A 25,185-nucleotide genomic window follows, 5' to 3' on the forward strand; every position below is an offset into this window, starting at 1 on the left:
GGATCAGGGAACTTTGAGAACCAGAAAGCAAAAGTATACACTGAGTGTACAAAACATAAAGAACACCTTCCTAATATTGAGTTTGCCCTCAGAACAGACTCAATTCATCGGGGCATGGCCTCTACAAGGTGTCGAAAGCGTTCAACGTGGATGCTGGCCCATGTTGACTCATGGCTGGATTTCCTTTGGTGGACCATTCATGATACACACAAGAAACTGTTGAGTGTGAAAAACCCAGCAGCATTGCAGTTCTTGACACAAACCAATGCACCTGGCATAAGTTCAAAGGAACTTGAATATTTTGTCTTGCCCATTCACCCTCTGAATGGTACACATACACATTTTATTGTACCTTTATTTAAGTAGGCAAGTCATTTAAGAACAAATTCTTATTTATAATAACAGCCTACCTCACCCGACACTGGACCAATTGTGCGCCACCCTATGGGACTCCCAATTACAGCCAGTTGTGATACAGCCTAGAATCGAAACGGGATCGGTAGTGACACCTCTCGCACTGACATAAAGTGCCTTAGACCGCTGCACCACTCAGGAGCCCATACACAAACCATGTCTCAATTGTCTCAAGGCTTAAAAATCCTTCTTTAACCTGTCTCCTCCCCTTCATCTACACTGATTTAAAGTTAATTTAACAAGCGACATCAATAAGGGATCATAGCTTTCACCTGGTCATTCTATGTCATCGAAAGAGCAGGTGTTCATAATGTTTTGTACACTCAGTTTATGTTATCAGATAGACCTATGGTGGAAAATTGCAAGATTATGTTATAATACTTTTATTGCATCAAATGGTTGTTTTATGCAACAGAGTAGAGGGTTCTTATAACTATTGTGTGTGTGTTCTACTCAGGATGGGCCTCTGGGAGATAACACTGACAGGAGATTTACAACATCTTCTGGGTGATAAAACCTAAAGAGCATTCCAGAGCACGAGTTAATGTTTCTGTTCTATACCGTACCAGGGCGACATGGCTTCAGTATGCAGTTGGGGGGCCAGACACTGGTCTCTACACAATGAAAACTGTTGACACAGCAGATACTGTCTGCTATGAATTCTAGGTATCTTTAATATAGATCTTAACCTTGTGACCCATTCTATACATCTGTTGTTCATCATGTAGGTTGAAAGGGGTGTATCTTGGCTATAAAATACCTTTGTACTTTTGTCTCGGGGCTCTCAACCAATCATCGGAGTGTGAATCGTTGACCAGCCATCATTATCGTAGACCACTCAATCGATTCACTTTATATGTGTGCATTGTATTGACCTGCTCCCTTATTAATAAGTGAATAAAGATTTAGTTTAAGTATAACTCTGACTTGTGTGTGAAGTTTATCTCTCCTCATTTGATAGTAAAGAAATGAACCACCACAGACTACTAGGCAGATCAGACAGCTGAGTGAGTTGACCACCTAATAGTAAATGTGATGCTATCTTGTAGGACGTAGACTGTCAACATGAGCCTTCTGGAGGAATACTGTGTCAGGTGTATTTACACTGAGGTTAACTGACAGGTGAGATGGAGAAATTATTGTCCACAATTTAATTTGAGAGGACGCTTAGAGAAATAAATGTATGTTCGAAAAAAAGGTAATGCTAGCAGCACAGCCACAACCAGACTCATCATAGTGACTCAGTAACCACCTGCCATGTGTCTGCTCTCTGTATGAGCTCTCTGTGCACATCCAAACAACCACAGTACCAGCTGAAAATATACAGTGCCTTCGGAAAGTATTCAGACCCCTTGACATTTTGTTACATTAGAATAAGTCTAAAATGTATTAAATAAAAATGAATCCTCAGCAATCAACACACAACACCCCATAATCGAAAACAGGTTATTTAAACATTTTTGCAAATGTATTAAAAATAAAAAACAGAAATACCTTATTTACATAAGAATGCAGAACCTTTGCTACTGTATGAGACTAAATTGAGCTCAGGTGCCTCCTGTTTCCATTGATCATCCTTGATGTTTCTAGAACTTGATTGGAGTCCACCTGTGAAGGTCCCCAAGGACACAGAAGCCTCCATCATTCTTAAATTGAAGAAGTTTAGAACCATTAAGACTCTTCCTAGAGCCAAACTGAGCAATCGGGGCAGAAGGGCCTTGGCTAAGGAGGTGACCAAGAAGACGATGGTCACTCTGACAGACCTCTAAGAGTTCCTCTGTAGAGATGGGAGAACCTTCTAGAAGGACAACCATCTCTGCAGCACTCCACCAATAAGGCCTTTATGGTAGATGGATGCCACTCCTCAGTAAAAAGGCACATGACGGTCTGCTTGGAGTTTTCCAAAAGGCAGCTAAAGATTCTCAGACCATGAGAAACAAGATTCTATGATCTGATGAAAACAACATTAAACTCTTTGGCCTGAATGCCAAGCATCACTTTCCGAAGGCACTGTACAAGAAAACTCTTCAACACACACATCATCATACAGGCCAAACTACGAGAACCACTGAGTGATCTAGCCGAATAACCACAGCTGCTCAGACATCTAGAATGGCTATGACGCATTTGAACCTTGTTTGTGGAGATGAACTTGAACTCAATCAAGTGGTTATTTTGGGAAAGCTCATCTGCTTTCCTTCAGTGCTCCCATTCAGTCACTATGTTAGATCTAGACAGCGGCTGGCTGCACCTAAGAGGAAAACCTTCTGAATGCTATCATAGGGCACCTTAATCAGGCCAACATGTTCCTTTTTCTTGTGCCTCCTGAAAATGAGTCTCTACTGCCAGTGCCTGCATATTCCAGTGTACACTAGCTAGCAAACTGCAACATGGCGTCACAGCGTGCCAAGCGTTTGAACGCCCAGTAGCTGGGTAACACTCCCCCACCCTCCTCCTCCTGACCACTAATAAGACAAAAGAGAGAAAGAGGCTGGGTGGCTGGCTGATGGGTGCTGGGAAGGAAGATCTAGTGAGCCTATGAGGACATTGTGCTACTAGGCTCAGAGGCACCACAAAAGGCAAGCAGATGATTCAGCACTACTCTGCCTGGCCTCAGGGTCCCTGCTGGATGACTGAGCCTAGCACTCAGGCACAAGTTCAGTGGAGGTGAGTAACTACTGTAAAAAAGGCACATTGCTCACTGTGTTGCAGGTCTTATGGAAGTAGTAGTCTAACATAAAGCCAAACATGAAGGCTACCTCTGAAATTTGTCAATCACTATTTGGACCATTGCTGATTTGATTCATTCTTGGCTCTGTGTTTTGGGACATTAATGAGCTGCTTTCAACACTAAGCCCATCTATCCAGAAAACATTTGAGGTCCCCTGGTCTCTACAACAGGTACAGAAATGAAGGTCAGAGGCTACTTGGAGTTTATGGAACACCAAACCATCACCGCATCACCCCTGTGCGGTGCAGGATAAATGTATTTACTTTTGCAATTAGGAAAATCAGCTACGCTCGGATGCAGTGGAGGCTGCTGAGGGGAAGACGGCTCATAATAATGGCTGGAACAGAGAGAATGGAATGGCATCAGACATATGGAAACCATGTGTTTGATGTATTTGATACCATTAAACTGATTCCACTCCAGCCATTACCATGAGCTCATCCTCCACATAAGGTGCCACCAACCTCCTGCTATTACTGACACATCTTTAAATCAGGTCACCATCTTAAAGGTCACTACACATTAAAGAAGAGTTTCGCTATTTAGGAACCTAATCTGTATTTTTTTATGTAAATGCTTGTTATATAAGGGCCCAAAAACATTTTTTTTTAAAATAATAATTTCACTTGGTTTTGAAAAACTTACCCTAGCAGCAACTGACTTCCTGAGCCTCATTCTGCAGTTCCAGGGTGTGCGAAAAACATGAAAATAAGACTACAAAAACACCCAAATACATCATTTTACAAACGGCAAAGCTCTCAGTATTGTGATGCAGGTTTTTAAAAAGCTGTATACAGGAAATTGTGTCAATCTAAAATGTATCCACAACGTTCTAATCCATTTTGTGAAAAACAAGTACATTTTCTGTCTGTGCATATTGGCGTGCATTTCCTGTAACTGGCATGGAACAGGCACACGGATTCCCCCTTGGAGTGACCACATTAAATATGACATAATCGCAACACAAATGTCAAGTGCTGAGCTGGCAAAAGGAGCATGCCATAGGACAGGCTTGAAGTGTGAAGGTGAACGGAAAGGCACTGGAGCAACGAACTGCCCTTGTTGTCTCTGCCTGGTCGGTTCCCCTCTCTCTTGGATTCTCTGCCTCTAACCCTATTACAGGGGCTGAGTCACTGGCTTACTGGTGCTCTTCCATGCCTTCCCTAGGAGGGGTGTGTCACTTGAGTGGGTTGAGTCACTGACGTGATCTTCCTGTCCGGGTTGGCGCTCCCCCTTGGGTTGTGCCGTGGCAGAGATCTTTGTGGGCTATACTCGGGCTTTCCTCAGGATGGTAAGTTGGTGGTTGAAGATATCCCTCTAGTGGTGTGGGGGCTGTGCTTTGGCAAATTGGGTGGGGTTATAACCTGCCTGGCCCTGTCCTGGGGTATCATCGGATGGGGCCACGGTGTCTCCCGACCCTTCCTGTCTCAGCCTCCAGTATTTATGCTGCAGTAGTTTATGTGTCGGGGGGCTAGGATCAGTCTGTTATATCTGGATATATTAACACGGTGTCCTTTGTTCATTTAAGTATGCTCTCTCTAATTCTCTCTTTCTCGGAGGACCTGAGCCCTTGCTGTCCCCAGTCCACCTGGCCGTGCTGCTGCTCCAGTTTCAACTGTTGTGCCTGCGGCTATGGAACCCTGACCTGTTCAACGGACGTGCTACCTGTCCCAGACCTGCTGTTTTCAACTCTCTAGAGACAGCAGGAGCAGTAGAGATACTCTGAATGATCGGCTATGAAAAGCCAACTGACATTTACTCCTGGGGTGCTGACCTGTTACACCCTCGACAACCACTGTGATTATTATTATTTGACCCTGCTGGTCATCTATGAACATTTGAACATCTTGGCCATGTTCTGTTATAATCTCCACCTGTCACAGCCAGAAGAGGATTGGCCAACCCTCATAGCCTGGTTCCTCTCTAGGTTTCTTCCTAGGTTCTGGCCTTTCTAGGGAGTTTTTCCTAGCCATCGTGCTTCTACATCTGCATTGCTTGCTGTTTGGGGTTTTAGGCTGGGTTTCTGTACAGCACTTTGTGACATCAGCTGATGTAAGAAGGGTGTAACGCTCGTCGTTGGAATGAGGTGAGGACCAAAGCGCAGCGTGGTAAGTGTTCATCATTATACTTATTAAACAAAATAACAAAGGAGAACGAAACGAAACAGTTCTGCAAGGTGACATACACATAACAGAAAACAATCACCCACACCACACAGGTGGGAAAAGTCAAGGTGTCTGAATAGCTTCCGAATGCACTGCATGTAGTGGTATAATAATGTTATGATCTTTTGTTTTATGTGTGATGTAAGTGCCTTAATGTATTTGGACCTCAGGAAGAGTAGCTGCTGCCTAATAAATACAAATGTTCTCAAGGTAGCCTTTGATAAATAAATAACATGTTTTATCAAAATAGGACATTAATGATGCCAATGACACGTTAACTTGTGTAGGCCTAACTTTAAGTTAGGCTAACATTCAAAGTCCAGGTCAACAAGGAATGTAGCCTATTATACTGTAATAATGACACTTTTCAAATGGTTACTGTTTAGCGAAATATTATTGATGAGTAAATCAAATGATTTTATTCCTTTCATTAAAAATACTAAGCTACATTTGTCAATTTCCTCATCCACAAAGCAATTTCATTAGCGTCTGACAGCATTCTAGAATGAATGCTGTGGGAGGTTCATTTATTCACTACGTGAAAAATCTCCACCTAATGAGATTTTATTCCTACTGCACGTGGTGGGGCCTTGATGTGTCTCATTTGCATACCTAATGAATAGCTGGCTATGCCATCTACACACTGGCCCAAATGGACTTGATAAGAAATATTGAACTCCTCACTCAATCTAAAGACTGTGGATGAAAGTGTGTCTGATTTTAGCATTCCATGTCTACTAGCAACACAGGTCTGTTCATATGACAATGTACAGTAACTACTCAATCAGTTTGAGCCCAGGAGCTGCTGGCAGGTGGGCTGTAGGGTCCTGTGATGGTCTGCTACTGTACTGCTACCTCTTGCCTGTAGCCTTGATGATGGCGAACCATTTATAACATCATAGGTTCTGGGCTTTCAGTGGATGTGCCAAATGGATCGTCTGTCTTACGTTTTATTGTTGTGTACTACTTTTATTTATCCCTTATTTTTTATATGGGATCACATCCAGCAATGATATTAAATAGGATTGTTCAAGAGAGAGAAAGAAAGAGAGTAAAAATAGCAGACCTCATTCTACAGGGTTTGTTCTAGGTGGGTGCATCATTGACAGATGTGAGGCAAGCCTTGTACACACACTTCACTTGCACATTTTGTTTAAATAAAAACATTCCTCTAAGGAAAAACATCTATAGATTCTGGCCTGATACATAAGGATCCTCATCAAGATCTATAGCCAAGAACTCAAAGGTCTTTGAAGATCGAAAAAGTAGCCTTTCCAACTACAATATTTCTACAGGAAATGTGTTGGTCAGTGATCATAAGCCCTAAATGATTGGATATAAAGACTGAAGGCTACATTAACTTTCCAATGCGAGGGCACTGTGCGACAGTAGAGAGCAGTGATTCGAGGATGGAAACAAATATCAACTCTGTGTCCCATTTAATCTCCATGAGATTAGGATGTTTATTTTTAGGGGAAATGTGCCTGATTTGATAAAGCAGAAAGACATGATAAAATTATTTAGGCTAGGCTACAGACTGCAATTTGTGTCACACTACATTTTACACATAAGCTAGGCTTATGTAGCACATCACTACTTCAAAAGGAGGCATTTGAACACCTTATTTTTATTTAGTATAACAAATTAGCAGAAATGCCTTCTGGAACATGTAAACTTTCATGTGCCTTACTAAAAACTTGTATTCTATCTGTAAATACAAATAATTGTTCAATTACAAGCCTAGTGTTTTAGCCACAGAAAAAGGGAGGAGCCTTCCCGCTAGCCATGATTGGCTGAGATAATGGATGAGCTGGACATGCCAGAAGATGAATTTGGATTGGTCTGCCATGTAGCATGCATGTCTATAACGGGAGCTGCTCAGTATGTGTTGATAATACTTTCTAGTGCAGTTTTTTTTTTAAAGATATAACGTTAGCCATCAAACTACAAAAGTTTTGCTACTTTTCCTCAACATTGATGCACTGAATTTATTTAACTAGGAAGGTCCGTTAAGAACAAATTCTTATTTACAATTACGGCCTACACCAGCCAAACCTGGACAACGCTGTGGACCACCCTATGGGACTCCCAATCACAGCCGGTTGTGATACAGCCTGGAATCGAACCAGGGTGCCTAATGACGCCTCAAGCACGGAGATGCAGTGCCTTAAACCGCTGTGCCACTCAGGATAACAGGCGCTATGAACAGATCAGTTGGAAAAAGTTGTGATGGTCCACTTTCTGCACATGCCACGATCAGTGTGAACCGGAGGGACTTGACAACGCAATATGAATCATTGAAGCGAGTGAAAATGTAATTTATCCCTCCCACACATCCTACCTATCCCAGCTCTGAAACAGAGCTGACCTGATAAGGCCTGTCCGCAGAAGGAACATCTCACTGTGATTCTTTGATTCAATCACAACCCATCCCATTTAACTCTACCTTATTCCCAGTTGCCCACTGCTTTAGGCTAGATGGAGAAAGCAACACTATGGCCAGAAAAGCACTGTTTGTTTGATGAAATATTCTGCCATTGGAAGGAAAATATAGAAAAACGTCTCAGTTGTGAAACCCAAAGGACGATACTATAAAGTGTGTATTTTAGATCTAGGGTCATTACACCAATTCGGTGCCTTTTGAGTAATGAAACTTGGTGGGGAAAAAAGTATGTTTCACCTAATTTTAACATTGCCAAAAAGAACATATAATAAACTTAAACATGGTTTCCCCATCTCAAGAGGTTTAAATACAAAAATGACTATAGTACAGTGCATTCGGAAGGTATTCAGACCCCTGGACTTTTTCCACATTTTGTTATGTTACAGCCTTACTCTAAAATGATTAAATTGTTATTTCCTCAATCTACACACAATGCCCCATAATGACAAAGCAAAAACTAGTTTAGTCATTTTTGCAAATGTATTAAGAATAAACTGAAATAACATTTTACATAAGTATTCAGACTCTACTCAGTACTTTGTTGAAGCACCTTTGGCAGAAACTACAGCCTAGATTATTCTTGGGTATGATGCTACATCCTTGGCACACCTGTATTTGGGGAGTTTCTTCCATTCTTCTCTGCAGATCCTCTCAAGCTCTGTTAATTCGGATGGGGAGCGTTGCTGCACAGCTATTTTCAGGTCTACCAGAGATGTTCAAGTCCGGGCTCTGGCTGGGGCACTCAAGGACATTCAGACTCCTGCGTTGTCTTGGGTTTATGCTTTGCGTCGTTGTCCTGTTGGAAGGTGAGGTCCTGAGCAGGTTTTCATCAAGGATCTCTGTACTTTGCTCCATTCATCTTTGCGTCGATGCTGACTAGTCTCCCAGTCCCTGCCGCTGAAAAACATCCCACAGCATGATGCTGCCACCACCATGCTTCACAGGTGTATGCGTTTCCAAATCATGTCCAATCAATTTAATGTTTTATTTATTTCACCTTTATTTAACCAGGTAGGCTAGTTGAGAACAAGTTCTCATTTGCAACTGCGACCTGGCCAAGATAAAGCGTAGCAATTCGACACATACAGCAACAGAGTTACACATGGAATAAACAAAACATACAGTCAATAATACAGTAGAACAAAAGAAAACAAAAAGTCTATATACAGTGATAGCAAATGAGGTAAGTTAAGGAAATAAATAGGCCATGGTGGCGAAGTAATTACAATATAGCAATTAAACACTGGAATGGTAGATCGGCAGAAGATGAATGTGCAGTTAGAGATACTGGGGTGCAAAGGAGCAAAATAAATACCAGTATGGGGATGAGGTAGGTAGATAGATGGGCTGTTTACAGATGGGCTATGCACAGGTGCAGTGATCTGTATGCTGCTCTGACAGCTGGTGCTTAAAGCTAGTGAGGGAGATGTGAGTCTCCAGCTTCAGAGATTTTTGCGATTTGTTCCAGTCATGGGCAGCAGAGAACTGGAAGGAAAGACGACCAAAGGAGGAATTGGCTTTGGGGTGACCAGTGAGATATACCTGCTGGAACACGTGCTACGAGTGGGTGCTGCTATGGTGACCAGTGAGCTGAGATAAGGCGAGACTTTACCAAGCAGAGCCTTGTAAAAAAACATTTTTGACTGCACTGGGGCTTTAAAATCATCCATAAATCCCAGGGGGAATGGATTGACCACAGGTGGACTCTAATCAAGTTGTAGAAACATCTAGGATGATCAAGGCAAACAGGATGCACCTGAGCTCAATAGTCTCAACTTCTGTACCACTCCCTTTTGGGGGTCATGGGTAAAAACAGTTTGAAAACCACGGATACATGATAGTAGCAACAAATGGAGTTGGGTTGGATAATGTAATGGTAGGTTACAGTGTTTCTTACAATCTTCTATTTTGACTAGAATTGTGTTGGACATTGTTAATAAGTGCAGCATAGTTTTGAAAAATACTTCTAATGTTCTGCTTTCCCCTCCCCTCGTGCAATAATTGCTCAATGAGTCTGACCCAAGCATTTTTTGGTGGTGCCATTTGTTTTGTTTGTGCACATGCCCCCCAAAACGTCTGTGCACAGCGGTGTGTGAAAATGTATATGAAACACAGGGGGGAAAAAAACATGTTTGACTGCACTGGGGCTTTAAAATCATCCATAAATCCCAAGGGGAATGGAAGTCAACAGGGAGGCACAAATTAATGCAAGCTTAACTTTAAAAAAAAATGTGTTAAACCATTGAGCCTGTTTATCTATTGGTAACAGAGTTGATGTTTTATGTCTGACCAGCTCAGTTTTCCACCACAAAACACCAGAAAATGTCCAAAAAGAGTAGAACCAGAACTTTAAATAAATATTAACTTCAGAAATGAATTTGTCAAAGCAACAAAATAACTATGGCATAACGATGTATGCTGAGAGTCAGGAAGCAAGTTCAGGGAGTGAATACATTTAAATAAATGAACAAACCAAGAAACACAAACAGCGCACCAACATGAAACAGCTACAATGATGACTGGGGAAGAAACCGAAGGGCAGGTAATCAAGGAGGTGATGGAGTCCAGGTGAGTGTCATTATGCGCGTAACACTGGTGACAGGTGTGCGCCCTTACAAGCAGCCTGGTGACCTAGAGGCCGGAGTGATGGGACAAATGGCTTTAAAATTATCTTGAAAACTTGGATAAATGTTGGGTTTAAGTTGGCTTCCCTAAGCTAAGAACATTGTGTAGATTGTTTTGGAGTCTGTGAAAGCTTGTATGGTATATTTACAGCCTAGTTGGAGTACCCAGATAGAGGACAATGCATGTTTTTAGACAAGACAAGGGTAATTTTATCACACAGTGTCTAGACTGATTTGACTGGTGCTAACAGAAGTATTATTTTTTTCAGATAGGAACATTGTAAGCAGAGAGCCAAAAGCAAGCAGTCCGTCTGGGTTTGAGTCGATGATAAAACTCACAAAATAAACACACGCACGCACACACACAGCTTCAAGCAAACGCAGAAACCCACTGAGTCAAACTGAACAGTCCAGTACTAACATATGGAGAACTTTATAAGAACCCACCAACCTTCCATTATCAGAATTGGATAAAAAAAAATGTTTCAGCCAAGCAGCTGGGAAAAGCACACTGGCAGGCCTAGTTCTTAGTCTAAATCAGTTGCTGGGAAACACACACAAACAGGCCTAGGTCCTGACCTATATGAGCTCTAGGGAAAGCGGAGATACCAATACTAATGATATAATTTCCTTTATTTTTGCCAGGCTCCTTGCAGTAAAAAAGTAATTGAATGATTGTGCAATTTGAAAAAAGGTAGAGGTGGGCAAAGAAAAAGGTCTTTTGGTATTAATACTAACTACAAGCCCACACATGGTTCTGTTTTGAGCAGATCCCCTCACATGACTGGCTCTTCTGAGCCTGGCAGTCGGCTGCGAACCCCAAGTGCAATCGAACAATCTGTGTTGGCGTTCGCTTTATCTGGGAAGCTTTTAAGATGGGAAAGATTCCATTGTTTTTATCAGTTGCCTTTCATTAGATCTAGATCCAAGAGAGAAACAGCCGAGCACTGAGCAGACCGCCCCTCCCACTAAAAGTCAATGGTTTCATGTTATGGGATCGTCGTTATTGTTGATCGATTGCTTTCCCACATGTTCACTGCTCACATTTGCTTAAATTCTGGAAGTAACGATAAAACTAAATCCTACGTAAGATGCGAGTCCCCATGACAAGGTCAAAATTAGAAGCCTTTTCTAGAGGAGCTGAGAACGTGATCAAGTTAGTCTACTATGAAAAATAATCACTGAATAGGACAGCTAGCTAGGGTTTGAGACAGATGCCCACATAGCTTAGCAGTTACAGAGTAGTTTTCATAATGTCCAGCCAAGTGCTCTCATCTGGGCTGCCCAGCCGGAGCACGAGTATAGACTTGACTGAGGTCATGTCTGCACTCCATCAAAAAGTTCATGGTGCTCTCGTGTTTTATCCTCAGGGAATCGATTTTAAGATAAGACAAGAGAGAGGGGGTGGGATCGATAAATCTACAAATCGCAATATTATATCGATACTTTGACTAAAAGTATCTATTTGTAAAAATATATATTTTACTAGGTTGCGTTAGTCGGCTGTACCTGCACCAAAACTCTGGTATTTTTTTAATCCTATAGCTTGTTCTCCATCTTCTTTTTAAATAGTGAGCCAACATGTTTTCAGCACTTTTTATTTCCATGACTGATCAAAACTCATTTTCTCATGCACTCTCATCTCTCTGCAACATTCATATGGTGAGCAATATGTTTGGAACATCAAATTGAAATAAAATTGTTGCATGCAATCACAATACATATAGATTCGTCAGAATCGCTATACATATCGTATTGGGACCAAGTATCGTGATATCATATCACGAGGTCCTTGGCAATTCCCAGCCCTAGAGGGGAGTCTTTTTGAGATGGAGACCAGGAGAAAGGAAGAGATGCAGAAAGAGGGAGAGAGAGGAGGAAGAAAAATAGGGATGTAGAGGAGTTATTAAGCAACCAAATTGTTCTCCAGAGATTTTCTCCAGAGAACAAGACCTTTCCATTGCAGAAGTATTGTGTAATTCATTGAAGAACACTCAAGTTCCCCATGCGTCTTCTCCCACTCTCCACCCTCTTCCATCCCCTCCACTCTCCCCGGTCCAGATTTTCTAGAGGGAGGCTTGTAACTGGAGAAGCCCTGAGGACTGTGTCACTCCACGCTCTCATCTACTCTGTCTGTCTCCGCTATTCTCAGGTCTGCTCCTAGGAGAGTAAACACTGTGACTGGGACAGAATAACACGTTACCTCATAAAGGAAATCATTCTTATCAATGAAGTCGGCTCTATAAGCCGAGGGTGGTCTATTGCTAGGTTGGGTGGCTGAGTGAGTCTGGCTACTTAAGGGTGCAACTGTTTTAACCAATGTTTTAACCAATACAACTGTTTTAACCAATCACATGTTTTTATTGGCATATTCCTTGTGATTGGTTCCTAAGGCCATTTTTAAATGTTTAAAAGCCGAAACACGTTCATTGTACTTTTTGCAATAAAGAAGCTTTTTTAAATGTAATCCCATTTGTGTTCCAAATGTTGCTGAATCTCCTCTCTACATTACTTAAGGGTGCAGACCAGAGAGGATGAGGAACCAAAACAACATTAAACAATTTAGCCCACAGTACCTCAAGAGGCCGGACTGAGCGGCACCATCTGCTGAGAGATATATATAAATCATTTGCAGCCGTTTGTTGAAGCGTAGAGTGATTTGTACCCAGAGCAATATGGCATTAGTGTTGCCTTCTGCCAAATGTTGAGCTTTACCTCACACCGAGTTCACAACAGTGGTGTGTTTTTCACACCCCATAGAAAGCACTCAAAATGTATATTTATATGTTTCTATGCCTGTGTGATAACAGGAGCGTAAAACTATGATTGTGATAATGAAAAAGACACCCTGTGCATATTTCAAAGACTATGCTCAATTGAGAAGCTCAAGCTAGAGTTCCCAACTGGTGTTCTTTACCTTCCTCACAACAATGACATTACAACCTCTCGGTTATCTGACTGACACAGCCAGGCTTCCACTCTGTTTTCCAGGTTTGATTACAAACTGAGACATAATGGTCTTATTAGGAGAGAGAGGCTTTCACTATGGAATACTCTGTAGCACAAATACAACAGGAAACAGAGGCCTGCACCTTGAATGACTGATAAAAACCTGTTGCCAGGGCTGCATTCAGACCGTACTCATACAAATACCACGAATGACAGCGTATGATAAGCACAAGCAGGCTAGAGAGCCTAGGACCACACAGTCCAGACCTGGACATTTTTATTTATTTACATTTATTTAACGAGGCGAGTCTTAAGAACAAATTCTCATTTACAATGACGGCCTACCCGGCCAAACCCGGCCAAACCGCTGGGACAATTGCGCGCCGCCTATGGGACTCCCAATCACGGCCAGATGTGATACAGCCTGGACATATAGGTCAAGGCTTACCAGTATAGCCTACCCACCAACTTCTATATGAAAAATCCCTCAAATATTCTTTCATTTGTTAAATGTTATTTCAAATATTGTAACCTACTACACCCCCATGTCAAGCCAAAGACCACCAACCTGTGAGCTGTCAGTGATTGCCCTGGATCAATGGAAGTATAATTATAATATTTAGATGTGAACATTTTGTGGGACTGAAAAACTGCAGTGGAAAATTGCCTAAAAAACAGAGAAAGATGGTGCTGACAAATCACTAGCAGATGTCCTAAAACACTGTAGAACCTTCACAAATCAGCCTCATCTTGGTACCTACTAGGCTATAGTAGGCCTATTACTGGTAGTTACAGCAGGTCATTTGGCTGAAAATGTCCTGGTAATAAGCAGCCAGGATTTTAAAAAAGGGTCAGTGTTATACCGTAACACAACTAAGAGGTAGGTCTTAGATTTAGGGATGATTTTCACAGAAATATCAAATGATACCTACCTATCTACAGAATTCATATAAGAAACACATGTATTTTGTTTATAGCCTAGGCCTATAGCTTATTTTCCTATCATCTTGTGAATTGTGGCATAATTCTGAACCCCATTACATTGACCTGACCTAGACTACCTCTATCCTTGACAGCGATCCCTATGCCAAATAACGCAGCCTGGCTTCAAAGGGCAGAAAAATATAGCCATACTGGAGTTGTGGTTCAATGGAACTCTGTTTGGTGGGGCCTGGCAACAACATCAGCACCCCAGTGTTTGGCTTTTGAAGGCTGCTGCCCATTGATCAGCCTCTCTGGCTCCCTGCTCTAATGAATAGCTCCATTGTCATCCCGCACAGATCACATTTCACATGGCAACAGATGCTACTCGTAATTAGCCAAGGCTAGTTTGGACTCTGAGTTGCATAATCATTTTTTTTGTTGCCTGGTCCCGGATTTGTTTGTGTGGTCTTGCTAACTCCTATGGTCATTCACAATGATAGCAAGACAGCACAAACAGATCTGGGACCAGGGTAGCCTATAGTGTGAAAATTCTGGAAACCAAACCAGACCAGTTTTCATTCACAGAGACAAGGAAAGAGCAGAAGTATAAGAAAGTCAAGTAGAAGCAGGGATTTTGTTGGGTCTGGGGGAACAATTATACCAGTCGCCATGGTCCATTTGACCTAGGAACTGTTAAAGTGTCCTTTTTCTCTGGTCTTGAAGGAGGTAAAGCTATGGGCTGATAGCTGACTGCAGAAACAGAGCATTGAACTATCATCACCTTTCACTGTGCTGAAGTGAACTGTATGGTAATCAGTAAGGGACACAAACGGAGGCCAGACCCACAGACAGCCACAGTGAGGGAAAAACATACATTGTTGCCAGTGGGCAAAAAACTGAAGATGTCCGAATGAGCTGATCTGCTCTGTGTGGCTGTAAAATGATAGCACCAGTGTGAAAATTGAGTCTGGAGTAGAGACGTACTCATCAGTATGGTGATTTCATCATCACATTAAGGCCTAATTCAAAGCGGCGCTGCTGCTGAATCTACTGAATCTTTCAGCAGTCATGAGCCGCTGGGAAGATCACAAGAGACAGCAGAGCCACATCCGCTGACTACTACTGCTTCTACTTGCCAGACTCAGGAGGATGTGTCTTTAACCAGGTTTCTATCCAACCTTTTTATGCGAGTAAAGTACATTAAATTACAGATAAAACATTTCACGCCAGGCCTGATGGAAACAACATTTGTAGGTAAACTTTCCCAATGTTGACAAAATAAAATATGCTAGACAAGGTGGGATGTTTTGTGTCGGTAAAATGAATTAATGGGAGAAATGTCAGTAGAAATGCTTTTATGCAGAAATATTGTAATAACCATCATATTGAAGTAAACTTGGAGTCACCTGATGACATGTTGTGTCATCAGGTGCAGTTTATTGGGCTACAGTTTAAATCTATTATGATGAACTTCACAGGGTGGTGAACGTGCAAGGTCATGATCTTGATGCTCCTATTCAATAAATATCGAGGGTCTTATTCTAGTGACATGATCATTGATGCTTGGCTGCTGTTTGACAAAAAAATACATTTTTTGTCCATAATCCCATAATGTAGGCTGTAGGCCTACCCGCACTATTTCTACGAGATGTTGGCTAGACTAGCAAGCACGTGCCAATACCAGAGTCGGCACACTCGCTATATAACTCACTTTTATGTGAGAAAAGCTTCAGCAGAGTTGGAAATGCGATGGAAACCCATTTGCATGTGCACTACGTCATCATGTACAGCCTTTTATCCCCAACAGGTTAATTTCACGGAAACACCTCTGCTGGGAAAATGAACACATTGCTTTTATGGAGATTTAGAATATTTGCATACAAATCTGTCAAAAATTGGATGGAATCCTAGCTTCCGTTACGACTGCTCCGCAATTAAGGCACTAGTACCAAAGTACACCCAAGCAGGAACCAGTCAACGGGAAAGCAAAGCAGCGGCATGATAAGGAAGACTTATTTATAAGATTACTGCTCTGCCAGTCCCAGAGGGACTAACCACTGAACGAAGCAGATGACTTTGTTGTTTTATTTCTTCCTACCAAGAACACAGATTGGCCTACAGTAACATCAACTTCAAACACGTCAGAGGTAGTGTAAACGGTTTAGTACTGGCTGAGGCTAGCTTGTTGATGAGGTAGGGTAAACGGTTTAGTACTGGCTGAGGCTAGCTTGTTGATGAGGTAGGGTAAACTGTTTAGTACTGGATGAGACTAGCTTGTTGATGAGGTAGGGTAAACTGTTTAGTAATGGATGAGGCTAGCTTGTTGATGAGGTAGGGTAAACTGTTTAGTACTGGATGAGACGAGCTTGTTGATGAGGTAGGGTAAACTGTTTAGTACTGGATGAGGCGAGCTTGTTGATGAGGTAGGGTAAACGGTTTAGTACTGGATGAGGCTAGCTTGTTGATGAGGTAGGGTAAACTGTTTAGTACTGGAAGACTGATTTAAACTGTACTGGATGAGACTAGCTTGTTGATGAGGTAGGGTAAACTGTTTAGTACTGGATGAGGCTAGCTTGTTGACGAGGTAGGGCAAACTGTTTAGTACTGGATGAGGCTAGCTTGTTGACGAGGTAGGGCAAACTGTTTAGTACTGGATGAGACTAGCTTGTTCATGAGGTAGGTTAATACACTCTACTCAGCAAATTGGATGTAGTCTATCACAGTGCCATCCGTTTTGTCACCAAAGCCCCATATACTACCCACCACTGCGACCTCTATGCTCTCGTTGGCTGGCCCTTGCTTCATATTCGTCGCTAAACCACTGGCTCCAGGTCATCTATAAGCCTTTTCTAGGTAAAGCCCCGCCTTATCTCAGCACCCACCCGTAGCACGCGCTCCAACAGGTATATTTCACTGGGCATCGCCAAAGCCAACTCCTCCTTTGGCCGCCTTTCCTTCCAGTTCTCTGCTGCCACTGACTGGAACAAATTTCAAAAATCATTGAAGCTGGAGACTCAGATCTCCCTCACTAACTTTAAGCATCAGCTGTCAGAGCAGCTTACCGATCATTGCACCTGTACACAGCCCATCTTTAAATAGCCCACCCAACTTCCTCATCCCCATATTGTTATTTATTTTTTGCTTCTTTGCACCCCAGTATCTCTACTTGCACATTCATCTTCTGTACATATATCACTCCAGTGTTTAATTGCTAAATTGTAGATATTTCGCCACTATGGCCTATTTATTGCTTTACCTCCCTACACGTACTACATTTGCACACACTGTTTATAGACTTTTCTATTGTGTTATTGATTGTACGTTTGTTTATTCCATGTGTAACTCTGTGTTGTCTGCTTTGCTTTATCTTGGCCAGGTCACAGTTGTAAATGAGAACTTGTTCTCAACTGGCCTACCTGGTTAAATAAAGGTTAAAAAAAAAAATAATAATAGCAATATTGCTGGAACTGCATCAAAGTTAACGGTCTTGAAGGATCATTGAATAATCCCACTAGGCACAGATGTCGATTTAACACCTCTTCCACATTGGTTCAATGTAATTCCATTGAAATGACATAGAAACGTTGGTTCAACCTGTGTGTGCCCAGCGGGATGTCTTCACTTTGTGATAATGGTGATGATTGAGTAAATAGCCTATATGATATTACTGTGGGCCCCTTAGGGAAGAAAATCATAAAGCTAATAGCCTTCTTCTACAATTGTGGCTAGACTGGCTACATCCCTCTATACCAGACTCAAAGACCAAGACTCCCTCCCACTGTTCATTTTCAGAAGTCCTGCAAAGACACTTACATTTAGAACACAGGCAAAGAAACACAGACCACAGCTGTAGTTCATCTGAAGGCAGTCCAAGCCATGGGTGATAAATATGCACATGCAGTGGTTCAATGCTCTCTTTGCCAAGGGGAATCATCCTAGACTCAGCGAAGCCTTGCTCCATGTCAACAGATCTTAAGAGTAAAGTGGTGAGCTTGCTGAAAGCCTCAAACGAGCGAGGATACATATATAAGTTTCCTTCCACGGGCCTTGATTCTGAAACCAGTTTCTCTCCTCCTACAACTCGCTTCCAGCAGGAGAGGAAACCACTTTGATGAATCTCTCTCTCTGCACAGCACAACCTCTTCTCACACCAATGTAATTTCCCCCTCATGGGAATAAGCCTTGAGCTGGGTTTGCATCATCTCTGCAGAGATCCAGAGGGCCAGAGTCAGTTATCACAGTTATCAGCTAAGTTGGGGTCCTCTTATCTGCACACAGGAACTAGCTATATATAGACTAGCCATATATTTGGGTTATGGCAAACATCTACAGGCACATCTGGAGGCACATCTAGATTCTACAGACCACCCATCTCTTCACACCTTTGATAGCTTTTTTAGAGAAAAGGGCACATATCTGATAGGGACTCTTGGATGTCACGCAGGCAAGAAAAGTAATTTTGCATAGCCTACACAGTAGTTCTAGAACAGCTTGGTTAACATCTACATTATCTGGCAGCATTGCACAATTTTGCACAAAGTGTGCACAGCAGTGCACGTAGGCCTCTGGATGCTGGTCATCTCTCCGTGGGCACGCGGTGCCCCTGCCATACCTTCTTGCTGCTTACTGACTGTGCTGACGCCATTCAAATGGCTGGCGTCTGAAACTATTCAAATGCAAAACGTAAAAGGAAATGCCTGATTGAGCAGAAAAAGAGTAAGCACTAATAATAGGAGATCAGAACCAGCACTGGGAAAAGCTCACATGGACATGGGCCCTACTAAGTAGGTTATGTTGTGAATCTTTTGGATAATCAGATTTTTTGCCTTAAATCCTTTTCTCAACAACCCTCTCTGTGTACCAGGAGAATAGTTTATTATTATGATTTAGCTGAAAGAGAAAGAATAAGATTGTCTAATTCCTCATTTCCTGGGGTAAGGTGCCCGTCAGGGGTTCTCAGTTTAATCCTATTACCGTAGAGTTTCATTTGTTTTTTTACGGCTCTTTTTTTGTGTACCTTTTATTTAACTAGGCAAGACAGTTAAGAACAAATTCATATTTACAATGACGGCCTAACCCACCCAAACCCTCCCCTAACCCGGAAGACGCTGGGCCAAATGTGCGCCGGCCTATGTCCCAATCATGGCCGGTTGTAATACAACCAGGAATCTAACCTGGGTCTGTAGTGACGCCTGTAGTACTGCGATGCAGTGCCTTAGACCGTAGCGCCACTCAGGATCCCCTAAAAAGCCCTTTTTATGGAACAAGTTAAATGTTGGGGGGGGTAGATCGGGACATGATCTATAAAGTAACCCAGAATAAACATCCTATTAAATGGGAGGATTGGGTCCTTTTTCTCCTTCTCCTCATGACAGGAAATTGTTTTAGGGAAAAGATTCTACTTAGGGACCAAGCCAACCCTCGTCTCTGAAGCCCCTCTTTATTAGGAGGACCAGTATGTAAATCACACCATCATGCAGGCTGTGTCCCTGGATCCATTAAATACAGTGTGGTAGAGTCACATCACTCATCAGAAGACACTAATGAAACAGACAATAAACAATGGTTGGCCAAAGGATTGTGATTCAATGAAATACAGAGAAATTGTGTTCACATCTGCAAAATTTCCTTAATTTCTTAGTGATCATAAGCAGATTCAGCAAAGATCGTCTGAGCTCTCAACAATGATCAAGGTCTGACAACAAAAATATTATTGGTTCGGTCTTGATTTTGTTGCTGATACTGTGAGTGTAAGTAAAATAGGGCAAAATAACGATGATAGTTATTTTGGTAAGTGACCCGAATCCAATCCTGGATTTTACACGGGCCAACTTTAACAGATCCACTTTAAATATGAATAAGAAGCTCCAGAACCAAAAGCGGTAGCGGTTCTCAATTGGCTTTTAGCAGTGTGGAGTAGATGCACAACACTGAAAAATATATATTTTTATACCGTCAAATAGAGAAGATAGCATAACATGCTACAGACATAACCTAATAGCATAATCACATCATAACACCAAGAAAAGGTTGGAATAGCAATAATGTTTTAGTATACCTTTCTGACACAGTAGGTACAATAATATAATACAGTTGAAGTCGGAAGTTTACATACACCTTAGCCAAATACATTCAAACTCAGTTTTTCACAATTCCTGACATTGAATCCTAGTAAAAATTCCCTGTCTTAGGTCAGTTAGGATCACAACTTTATTTTAAAAATGCAAAATGTCAGAATAATAGTAGAGAGAATGATTTATTTCAGCTTTTATTTATTTCATCACATTCCCAGTATGTCAGAAGTTTACATACACTCAATTAGTATTTTGTAGCATTGCCTTTAAATTGTTTAACTTGGGTCAAACGTTTCAGGTAGCCTTCCACAAGCTTCCCACAATAAATTGGGTGAATTCCTCCTGACAGAGCTGGTGTAACTGAGTCAGGTTTGTAGGCCTCATTTCTCGCACACGCTTTATCAGTTCTGCCCACAAATGTTCTATAGGATTGAGGTCAGAGCTTTGTGATGGCCACTCCAATACCTTGACTTTGTTGTCCTTAAGCCATTTTGCCACAACTTTGGAAGTATGCTTGGGGTCATTGTCCATTTGGAAGATGCATTTGCGACCAAGCTTTAACTTCCTGACTGATGACTTGAAATGTTGCATCAATATATCCACATAATTTTCCTTCCTCTTTATGCCATCTATTTTGTAAAGTGCAACAGTCCCTCCTGCAGCAAAGCAGCCACACAACATGATGCTGCCACCCCCGTGCTTCACGGTTGGGATGGTGTTCCTCGGCTTGCAAGCCTCCCCCTTTTTCCTCCAAACATAACAATGGTCATTATGGCCAAACAGTTCTATTTTTGTTCATCAGACAAGAGGATATTTCTCCAAAAAGTATGATCTTTGTTCCCATTTGCAGTTGCAAACAGTAGTCTGGCTTTTTTAGGGCGGTTTTGGAGTGGTGGATTCTTCCTTGCTGAGCGGCCTTTCAGGTTATGTCGATAGAGGACTCGTTTTACTGTGGATATAGATAATTTTGTACCTGTTTCCTCCAGCATCTTCACAAGGTCCTTTGCTGTTGTTATGGGATTGATTTGCACTTGATCGCACCACAGTACGTTCATCTCTAGGACACAGAACGCATCACCTTCCTGAGCAGTATGATGGCTGCGTGGTCCCATGGTGTTTATACTTGCATACTATTGTTTTTACAGATGAATGTGGTACCTTCAGGTGTTTGGAAATTGCTCCCAAGGATGAACCAAACTTGTGGAGGTCTGCAACTTTTTTTCTGAGCTCTTGGCTGGTTTCTTTTGATTTTCCAATGATGTCAAGTAAAGAGGCACTGAGTTTGAAGGTAGGCCTTGAAATACATCCACAGGTACACCTCCGATTGACTCAAATTATGTCAATTAGCCTATCAGAAGCTTCTAAAGCCCTGACATCATTTTCTGGAATTTTCCAAGCTGTTTAAAGGCACAGTCAACTTAGTGTATGTAAACTTCTGACCCACTGGAATTATGATACAGTGAATTATAAGTGAAATAATAAATCTGTAAACAATTGTTGGAAAAATGACTTGTGTAATGCACAAAGTAGATGTCCTAACCAACTTGCCAAACCATAGTTTGTTAACAAGAAATTTGTGGAGTGGTTGAAAAGAGTTTTAATAACTCCAACCTAAGTGTATGTACATTTCCGACTTCAACTGTAGATAGGTGTGTGCCTTTCCAAATCATGTTCAATCAATTGAATTTAACACAGGTGGACTCCAAGTTGTAGAAACATCTCAAGAATGATCAATGGAAACAGGATGAACCTGAGCTCAATTTCGAGTCTCATAGCAAAGGGGCTGAATACTTATGTAAATAAGGAATTTCTGTTTTTATTTTTAAGAAATTTGCAATAATGTTTATAAACCTGTTTTCGCTTCATCATTATGGGGTATTGTGTGTAGATTGATGAGGATTTGTTGTTATTTAACCAATGTTAGAATAAGGCTGTAACATCACAAAACGTGGAAATAGTCAAGGTATCTGAATACTTTCCAAAGGCACTGTATATTCATATTCCAGAAACTGACATTGGTCATTCTGATATTTATTCATTTCTTTATTTGAATTTTTTGGGTTTGTGGATTGTTCGGTATTTCTGCACTGTTGGAGCTAGAAACATAAGTATTTCACAGCACCTGCAATATATGTGTACGCGACCAGTAGGCTGTTGTCAATATGGCAAATGTTGTTATTTATTTATTTAACTAGGCAAGTCAGTTAAGAACAAATTCTTATTTACATTGACGGCCTACTTCGGCCATACCCGGACGACGCCCTATGGGACTCCCAATCACAGCCAGATGTGATACAGCCTGGATTTGAACCAGGTACTGTAGTGATGACACCTCTTGCACTGAAATGCAGTGTCTTAAACCGCTGCGCCACTCGGTAGCCCAATTATATAAAGGCTATTACACAGAGGTTTATTACACTGACATTTCAAATAGCATTCCATAGCCTTCACCACCTGTTGATTTGCCACCTGTTACGAGTCAGGGAAGTTATCAAACATTAAAGGTAAATGAAGCGATATGATGTAGATGTATGAAGTAAACAGCATAATAGGTACATTTCCACAACAACTACGAGTGTTAAAGGGTTTTGGTCCTAGTGCACATGCGCAAATACTGTGTGTGACTGTGGGAGCGAAGTGTTGCATCTCGCTCATCTCAATATCTCTGGTGCTGTTCGTGGCAATGTCATTTTGCTGGCTTTAAGACTACATAGGACTGGAAAGTAACATGCTATGTGTGTGATAACACACAGTAGAAGGGCTACCTGTTAGTCAATACTAACTTGTCTTCGTCATATGAACTTCAAAACCCTCATTGATCCGTGGTTGTTACATAATGACTGTATAGAGTTGATGTCAGCATACTGCACTGAACAAATTAGTGGATCATGTCTGTGAGAGAGGTGTCTGCTTACCTGCTGCAGGTGAACCTGCTGTGATCATTGTCACCAACAGCATCAGCCCTAGAACCGCTGCACCTAAGCCTTGAATGGGCAGAACGGTCTTGGAAATCCCCAATGAGCCCACAGAGAAGCGTAAACCCTCCATTGCATGGAAGTCATGGCATTTGATCCACTTCTGATGCATCCCAGTAGATACCGCGAGCTGGAGAATGCAGGTATTGCTTGTGTGATCTCCCTCAATGTACCCCTTCTTCCATATCATATATCAGCTTTCGGTAAGAGGGGTTGATTAAGCTGTGTGCAAACCAAAACAATGATGTCAAAAAATATTCCATGTATTGTGAGAGCATCGACAGTTGTCTGTCTATCAATATGAGCACATAAAGCAAACCATTTGGGAAAAACATGCAGTCAAAAAAAGATGAACACACAAAAGAGAAAGACAACACACTTTAGGCTAAAATCTTTCTGTTTATCTGAAAACCACTCCATTATAAGGACCCTGACATAACAGTGTGCTATGCCGGCAGCCTAGTTAGGTCAACCCTGGCTGTCCTTTGTTCTCTCCTGGGTTAAGCTTTCATAGGAGGACATGCATTGCCTTTCTCCAAATCAGTAGAGCATTGAGGGAAACGTGCTACTCATGATGAAGACACCTATCTGCTCTGACATGCCAGTAGGCAAAGGTGATGCAAGCGCAAATCAGGGATTAGCTAAGTGTGGGGGAATTCACCGCATGTGCTAAAAACAGAATTACAATGTAACATAGCAAATGTGAAAACGTGTGCGGGTGTGTCTGAGCGGCAACACTAGTAAATACGAATGTTATTCTTATTTACTAGCTAGCTATTAATACACCACAATTACATTAGCTACCTATTAGTAGCGAGCCTACTACTGTACGTAAAGGGGCTCAATGTGTAAACATGATCCTGACACTACTAGCTAGCTAGCCTGCTCTGCTGCCTGGTTGACTGACTCGTCATGAGTTGTCTCCTTGTCCTCCTTCCCAACCCGTTTTCTCCATGAATATCATAGTATCTTATAACTAAATAAAACAGGTAATACTTTGATATTTCATAAACAAGCTCAAGTCAACATACAACAACAAACAAACCATAGACAAGTTTTAAAGTTAGCTAGCTATCTTGCACTCGGAGTTCAGAGATAACGGGAATCCTGTGCCCCATCTATCCTATACATTTGCAGTGTCCCAATCACATACAATAGTAGAGCACATCATCTTACCAAAACGGAGCTTCACATTCTCTGTTTCCCTTTGTCTGGACGTTTTCATATCCACAAAAACAATCAAATGAACCGGACTAGCTAAATACCACTTGAAATAGTTCGCTACCTAATATCATTGTCCTTTCCGTTTTCTTTGGGCATCTTTCGCTCTCGCACTGGCCACTTGTCCTGAGGATTGCAATAACTCCTCCCCGAGCCCTGATTAGATATTTATTATCTAACGTCCTACGATCATTGGTTGCAGTGCAGTCCTTCAAACAGGACGGTGTTAGGTTGTCCATCTCTGTGGTTTCACGGCAACACCGTTCGTGCGATAGACCCAATCCCTTGAACTATTACATGGGCTGACAGACAGACTGAATGGTAATTGATTAACTGTATTATACAGAAAATGTTAAACGTTTATTTTCCTGAAAGCATTGTCAGGGAAGGTATACAATAAACGTTTTTCCCTACTTCAAATATGTGTTAGCAAAAGCAATAGCCAGGCCACTTATAAACAATAAACGATGTCATGAAATAGAGACAAGACTGGTGAACACTGATTTAACTATGAAAATTAGGGTAAATAACTGATTTAAGGTTCACAGCAAGAAAATATGGTTAATTATCGCCATCTAGTGGCATAAATGGTCAGTAGAACATTTACACCTAGGATGGATTTGGAACTGTGCTTAGTCTGGCTACTGTACCTCAGTGTTACTAAA

The 25,185-nt window shown here is 41.7% G+C and overlaps 1 protein-coding gene across 1 annotated transcript in view; it reads right to left on the bottom strand.

Annotated features, from left to right (window-relative positions):
• Positions 1-24,700, bottom strand: part of LOC115134077 (UPF0606 protein KIAA1549-like) — a 77,313-nt gene extending 52,613 nt beyond the window's left edge. Inside the window, exons 1-2 of the mRNA XM_065022436.1 lie at positions 24,476-24,700; positions 23,240-23,521 (exon numbers count right to left, since the gene is read on the bottom strand). Coding sequence (XP_064878508.1) covers positions 23,240-23,489 — 250 coding nt within the window. The 5' untranslated portion in view covers positions 23,490-23,521; positions 24,476-24,700. The remainder of the gene's footprint in view (positions 1-23,239; positions 23,522-24,475) is intronic.
• Positions 24,701-25,185: the final 485 nt, after the last annotated feature.

This window comes from Oncorhynchus nerka, linkage group LG9a (assembly GCF_034236695.1).
Source record: "Oncorhynchus nerka isolate Pitt River linkage group LG9a, Oner_Uvic_2.0, whole genome shotgun sequence".
Classification (NCBI taxonomy): Eukaryota; Metazoa; Chordata; class Actinopteri; order Salmoniformes; family Salmonidae; genus Oncorhynchus; species Oncorhynchus nerka.